Source organism: Chenopodium album, chromosome 9 (assembly GCF_948465745.1).
Source record: "Chenopodium album chromosome 9, dcCheAlbu1.1, whole genome shotgun sequence".
Lineage (NCBI taxonomy): Eukaryota > Viridiplantae > Streptophyta > Magnoliopsida > Caryophyllales > Amaranthaceae > Chenopodium > Chenopodium album.
Genome location: NC_137842.1, coordinates 64,306,156 through 64,313,116, shown reverse-complemented (window position 1 = coordinate 64,313,116; position 6,961 = coordinate 64,306,156). Strand labels below are relative to the sequence as shown.

General features: G+C 35.0%; 1 protein-coding gene across 1 annotated transcript; it reads left to right on the top strand.

Annotated features, from left to right (window-relative positions):
* The first annotated feature begins 5,098 nt into the window (after positions 1–5,098).
* On the top strand, positions 5,099–6,422 carry LOC145557934 (F-box/kelch-repeat protein At3g23880-like). The gene is made up of 2 exons (XM_081619110.1): positions 5,099–6,160; positions 6,333–6,422. The coding sequence occupies exons 1-2, from the start codon at positions 5,099–5,101 to the stop codon at positions 6,420–6,422; spliced, it is 1,152 nt and encodes a 383-aa protein (XP_081475236.1).
* The last annotated feature ends 539 nt before the right edge of the window (positions 6,423–6,961 follow it).

Here is a 6,961-nt window from a genome sequence, read left to right as displayed (position 1 = left end):
GAAATAGGGTTGACTTGACCATTAATATAAATAGCGACTTTCTCTTTCCTCAGTCACTCTCACTTTCAATACAAGCCGCCACCCTCACTCTTACATTCAAACCTCAAATTCAGCATTCTCATTTATCATCCGATCAACCCAATTAATCTGCGCTACTGCTCTTCAGGTACAAATCTAATCGCAAATTATCTACTAATTTCATCTAAAATTCAATCAATTCTAAATCCCCATTTTATAATTCAAACCTAATTTGTTTTTTTTTTTTTTTTTTGGGTGTTTTTATTTTGTAGGCCAGTTTTTGATCCAACATTGAAAGATGACGAACACCTCATCGCTGAATAAATTGGAATACGAATCCACACACACACCTCTTCCGGATCATATCATCGAGGAAAACATCCTAATCAGACTTGAGGTGAAACCTTTAATTCGCCTCAAATATGTTTCTAAAGGATGGTTTTCCATGATATCGAGTACTAGATTCACAAAAAAGCACTTAAAATTGTGGTATCCCTCGAACGATCGATCTCTCATTGTCCAGGATGATCGTGATAATGTCGGCGAAGATAAGTATTATTAATCCTTTGATGAAAACTACAATGTGAATGAGTTTGTTGAATTAAGGAATAAATATCCTGCGTTTAAATTTAATACTTATGTGGTGGGTTCTTGTAATGGGCTATTGTGCATGTATAATGAAAACATTATGCGCATGTATGTGTGGAACCCCGCGACTAACCAGGTTCGCAATACTTATGGTCCTGTCCTTAGTAACTGGGATGATTATGAAATGAGGTGTACCGGGTTTGGTTATGTTTCGTCTATTGATGATTATAAGATGGGGTGTTTGATATTTCACAACGAAACATTGTTTATTTTTGTGTATTCTTTGAAGAATGGGTTATGGACCCAAAAGCCTAAGACAAAATGGTATTATGAACTGTTGTTTGAATATCTAGATGAAACCCCGGCGTTTGTTTGTGATACTCTTTATTGGTTCCCTAATCGTATAGAAGATGAGAGAAACTACATAATTGGATTGGATTTAGTTGAAGAGGATTTGGTAATCATCCCATTATCAATTCGTTTTCCTGGCGAATTTGCAACTGTAAGATTATTTCAGATGCAAGGGTGCTTGACATTTTGTTTGATTCACAGTGATAATGGTACGAATTATTGTCATGTTCGCCGTATGACTGAATATCGTGATATGGGAGATGCAATGAAGTGGTCAATTGCGTGGGAAAATGATGATGAGTTAGCTCTTAACTATATAGGAAACAATTTTGTTTATTTATTTGATACAGGGAAGTGTTTGGTAAACAAGATATCACATCAATGTCAACAGCTTGTGCTACATGAACTTAGCAAGGTACCATAATCGGAACAAGAGGAAGAGGAAGGAGAAGAGGAAGATGTAGCAGAAGAGGAAGATGAAGCTGAAGAGGAAGAGGAAGAGGAAGAACCTGATCTCGATGAAGGTATCGTTGTTTGGGAATCAGTTGATCCAGGAAGCTTGTTTCGTTATTTTTCAGGGGTCGCCTTTGCCTATTCTGAGAGTCTTGTTTCACCTTTTGGACATGGCTGATTGACTGATCAGAAGAGTAGATTCTCAATAGTAAAAAGTACTTAATTAGGAGCCAACTAATTAATAATTAATCAGTGTATGGTGCTGTTTATTTTGTGTCATTGTAATATTTAGTGTTTTGATTTTAGGCTCAATTTTAGTCCAATTTTATTGTTTCTATTTGCCAATTTTAATATGACATTACTATGTTACCTTATAATAAAGATTATCTCTTGCTTTAGTTAGTCGCGTAAAATTATTATTATTAGTTTACAATAACTTACCCAGTTCGAAAAATCCCTAACAATTATGAAAGATCAATTATTTGATGATGAATTCGATTCGAAAGAACCAACCCTAGATTCTGACTGATCTTGTTAATCAGAATTCACAATTTAATCAATAATATAAAGAAATAGTGAAAAAAAACATGCAATAGGGAAATCAAGAGGCAAGTATGATTCGTCTTCAAGGAAAGCTCATAAGCCACTTTAATAGAGAAACCCGAAAGAGAGAGGAAATCAACAAAGGAGAGAAAAACCAGTGAGAGGTGATTGAAGAACATGGTATGGTTGAACCTTGGATTGAAGGAGAGAGAAACCACCAGCGAGGAGACGATTTTTTTGTTACTCCGTATTATTGAAGGAAATAAATCAAACTTTCCCTCAAAATTCTCTTCTCTAGCTGATGAGGACGAAATAAAAGAGATCCCTAAAAAAATAATTATAATATAATTTATTTTTTAAAAGTATAAATAAACTTTGGGGTAATTATCTTTCATCAGGTCAAATGACCGTTGACATGATGAAAAGGTAATTTTTTTTCTTAAATGCCATGTGTCAAAACTTTATTAGTAAAAAAAAGACAAAAAAAAAAAAAAAAAAAAAAACAACCACCTGATCACCTCCATCCCACCGCAGCCCCTCCTCCTCCTTCCCTAGCCCCACTGGAAACTACCATCTCCCTCCTCAACCCCACTGAAAACCACCAGATTCCCTCGAAACCACCAGCAACCTCGCTCCCTTCCCTTGAAACCAACCGCGGCCTCACCTCCTTCCCCCAACACCACTCGCAAGGAGCCCCACCCCCTTCCGCCAAAAAACACCATATCATATTCGCCCCACCAGAAACGTCGGCAACCGACGCCGGCAGTCCTCCCCCATCTAGTAAAACTCCTACAACCCTCGATTCCGACCACCTCCTCCCTTCTCCCACTTGAATTCAATTTTTCGATCCCAAATTTCGCAAAATCCCTAGGGTTTGCAATTGCGCCAATTTGTAAAGTTATGTCAAAAATTGAATTGATTTATCGTCAAATGGCGGACAAATATGGCGAGGAGAGAGAAATTCTAGTGAAAGCGATTCAATGGAGTCTTGTCGGAAGATGATTCAGAATAAGGGAGGGGGTGGCTTGAATCAAGGGATAGATGTTGTTAGGGAAGAGGGGAGTTTTATGGGATGGTGGAAGGGTTGCCGGTGTTTTCTAAGCGGGGGAACGACGAGAAGGTGCTGGCCTGGGGTGTTTCCGATCTAGCGAGGGAAGGGCAAGGGGTGGGGGTATTTTTGGTGGGGGAAGCGTTGATGGTGGATTTTTTTTTTTCATTTTTAATTTTTTATTTAAAAAAATGTTTATAGCTTTTTTAAAATTTTTTTAGACCAATTAGGGATCGACACACGTCAAGTAACCTGTTATATTAGGTCATTGACTATTGTTGATCGGTCATGACCTGATAAAAGAAAATGTCCCCTAAAGTTGGGATTATTCAAGAATAATCAATAGTTCGGATTAATAAAAGTAAATTCATAGCTCAAAGTTGGGATTAATAATAACAATTTTTTCTAAAAAAAACCCTGATTATTTATTTATTATTTAATAAAATGTTGATGGCTTTTAATAAAATATCGATGGCTACAAGCCATCGGTAAAATACCGATGGAAAAAGTCATCGATATTTATTTTTTACCGATAGCTTTTAGCCATCGGTGAAAAAGTAACATCTTTTTCTTAAAAAAAAAAATTTATCGATGGAAGAAATCGATCGAAAAAATTATACAGATGGTTAGGCCATCGATATTTCTCAAATTAACGATGGCTTGAAAAAACCATAGGTAAATTATTTTTTTACTGATGGCTTTTACTAGCCATCTGTATGTTCCATCGGTAAATGAGCTTATTTTAGTAGTGGGTGTGACTAGCCACACACAAGACAAGCTGCCATGAATTTTATAACTATTACCAAAAATTAGCAACTTTTGATGCTATCGAGAGGAATATCCACTTATATTCGCAATATGCAATTCCGATCCTTTCACTGCATGATTTGCTTTTTTTAATTTATTCATTTCGCGAAATTTTTATCATCATTTTATAAAAGCAAATTTGGTACCTAATTTTGCGTCTCACTTTAAACATAATTTGTGTCAATGTAATATTGAGATCGGATGAATTTATATATTTTCACAACCCACACTTTTAACAAGTTGTAAATTTTAAAACACAATCTATACATTATTTTTACATTTAATTATGAAATTATAAAGAGTGACATTAATTCTAATGTTTTCTTTGAAGACTAGGGAATGGAAATAAATGGGTGCGATGGATACGGATAATGTAAAGCGAGGAGAAGCCTCGGAGTTTATTAATGAGAGCAACTAAAGTTTTTATATATATTTGATGAATTAGGGATTGATTTGTTAAAATTTTGTTTGGGAATTTATGGCAATATCTTTTTTCCAAAGTTATTTAATTATAATAGAAGATGACGTATTAGTTTTATTTTAGCCATTTTTTGTTATTATAGTTTAATCCACGGCCAAGGTACTAAGGTTATTTCAAGAGACCACAACAGTCTCCCATTAGCTTATACAATAGAGATTTATAATTTGAAACATTTTAGAACAACGTCAGTTTCCTTACATTACAACACGTAATTTTATCAAAATAAGCATCAAAAAGCAATACAATCACAGATTTTATGACAGTATTAAAATTATTTACATCCTGACACCATCGAGAGCAATATCCAATTAAATTTCACAATAAGCGGTTTTATTATAACTTTAATTATTTATACCTTTTTACTTCATTTTTTAAGGAAACACAATAGTTAGACTTTATTTTACTTAATATCCAATTGTTTTGTCAATAATGCTAGATAGTGCAACTCTACAAAACTTGACATAATTTTACCCTAATCCAAAAAACATCATCAAAAACTAGGGTTGACTTGACCAACCATATAAATAGTCTTTCCCTTTCTTTATTCACTGACACTTCCATTACAAGCCGCCACCCTCACTCTTACATTCAAACCTGAAATTCAGCATTCTCATTTCTCATCCGATCAACCCACCTAATCTGCGCCATTACTCTTCAGGTACTAAATTAATCGCAAATTCATCACTAATTTCAATTTAAACTTAATCAATTCTAATCCCCCAATTTAAAAATTCAAACTTTTTTTTAATTAATTTTTTTTCTTGTTGTGTTTTCATTTTGTAGGCCAGTTTTTGATCCAACGTTGAAAGATGACGAACACCTCATCGCCGAAGAAATTGGTATTCGAATCCACACACAGAACTCTTCCGGATCATCTCATCCAGGAAAACATCCTAATAAGACTTGAGGTGAAACCTTTAATTCGCCTCAAATCTGTTTCAAAAGGATGGTTTTCCATGATATCGAGTACTCAATTCACAAAAGAGCACTTCAAATTGTGGTACCCCTCGAACGATCGGACTCTCATTGTCCAGGATGCTCGTGACACTGTCAACGAAGATAAGTACTATTTATCCCTTGATGAAAACTACAATCTGAATGAGTTTGTTGAATTGAGGAATAAATATCCTGCGTTTAAATTTAATCCTCAATCTACTTGTGTGGTGGGTTCTTGTAATGGGCTATTGTGCTTGTATGATGAAAACATTATGCGCATGTACGTGTGGAACCCTGTAACTAACCAGGTCCGCAATACATATGGTCCCGTCCTTTGTAAGTGGGATGATTATGAAATGAGGTGTGCCGGGTTTGGTTATGTTTCGTCTATTGATGATTATAAGATAGGGTGTTTGATAATTTATAGGGAAACGTTATTTATTTTTGTGTATTCTTTGAAGATTGGGTTTTGGACCCAAAGGCCTAAGAGAAATTGGTATCGTGAACTGATGTTAGAATATTTAAATGAAACACCGGCGTTTGTTGGTGATACTATTTATTGGTTTCCTGCTCGCATAGAAAATGAGAGAAACCAAATAATTGGATTGGATTTAGTTGAAGAGGATATGGTAATCATTCCATTAGCAATAAACTTCGCTGGTGATTTTGCAAATGTAAGATTATTTAGAACACAAGGGCGCTTGACAACTTGTGCCATTATTGAGGATAATGTTGGTAAGAAATTTTGTCATGTTCGCAGTTTGACGGAACATCGTGATAAGGGAGATGCGATGTCGTGGGCGATTTCGGGGGATAGTGATTTAGCTATGAGCTATATGGGAAAGAATTTTGTTTATTTATTTGATACAGGAAAGTTCTTGGTAAACAAGATATCACATCAATCTCAACAGCTTATGCTACATGAATTTAGCAAGGTATCATCATTGGAACAAGAACAAGAACAAGAGCAAGAGCAAGAGCAAGACCAAGAGCAAGAGCAAGAGCAACAAGAGGATGAAGAGGACGAAGAGGAGGAGGAGGAGGAGGAAGAGGAAGATGAAGAGGAAGATCTACCATTCAGTGAAGGTACCGTTGTTTGGGAATCAGTTGATCGAGGAAGCTTGTTTCGCTATTTTTCAGGGGCCGTCTTTGGCTATTCTGAGAGTCTCATTTCACCTTTTTGACATGGTTGATTGATTGATCATGAGAGTAGATTCTGAATAGTAAAAAGACTTAATTAGGAGCCAATTAAAAAATAAAGTGTCCGGTGTTGTTTGTGTCATTGTAATATTTAGTGCTTTTTAGACTCAATTTTAGTCCAATTTTAATGTTTGTATTCGCTAGTCTTAATGTGACATTACTATGTTACTTTATTATAGAGATTATCACTTGCTTTGGTTAGTAGCGTAAAGTTATTAGGATTATTAATAAAAAGTAAAATAAAATTCAATGCTTCTTAACTTGTTGTGACACAATAGCTGGTTCCTACAGGCGCCTGTACGGTGCAACGTACAGTCGTTTTGTAGGAAAGAACATGATATATAAAAGTAATGAACATATAGTTATAGTGAAAAGAATATACTATTAAAATGTAATGAACATATACCTAAAGTAAAAATAACATACTATCAAAATGTAATAAACATATACCTAGTGTGAAAAAAACATATTTGCACCAAAAAAATAAATAAAAAGAACGTATGTTTATGTTCATTGATCAGTCAGTGTAATGTACT

Excerpts from the sequence above, each read along its gene's own strand:
- LOC145557934 (XM_081619110.1), top strand. The coding sequence starts at position 5,099 with ATGACGAACACCTCATCGCCGAAGAAATTGGTATTCGAATCCACACAC. Across the intron at positions 6,161-6,332 it reads TGCTACATGAATTTAGCAAG|TTGATCGAGGAAGCTTGTTT; the intron begins GTATCATCATTG and ends TTTGGGAATCAG.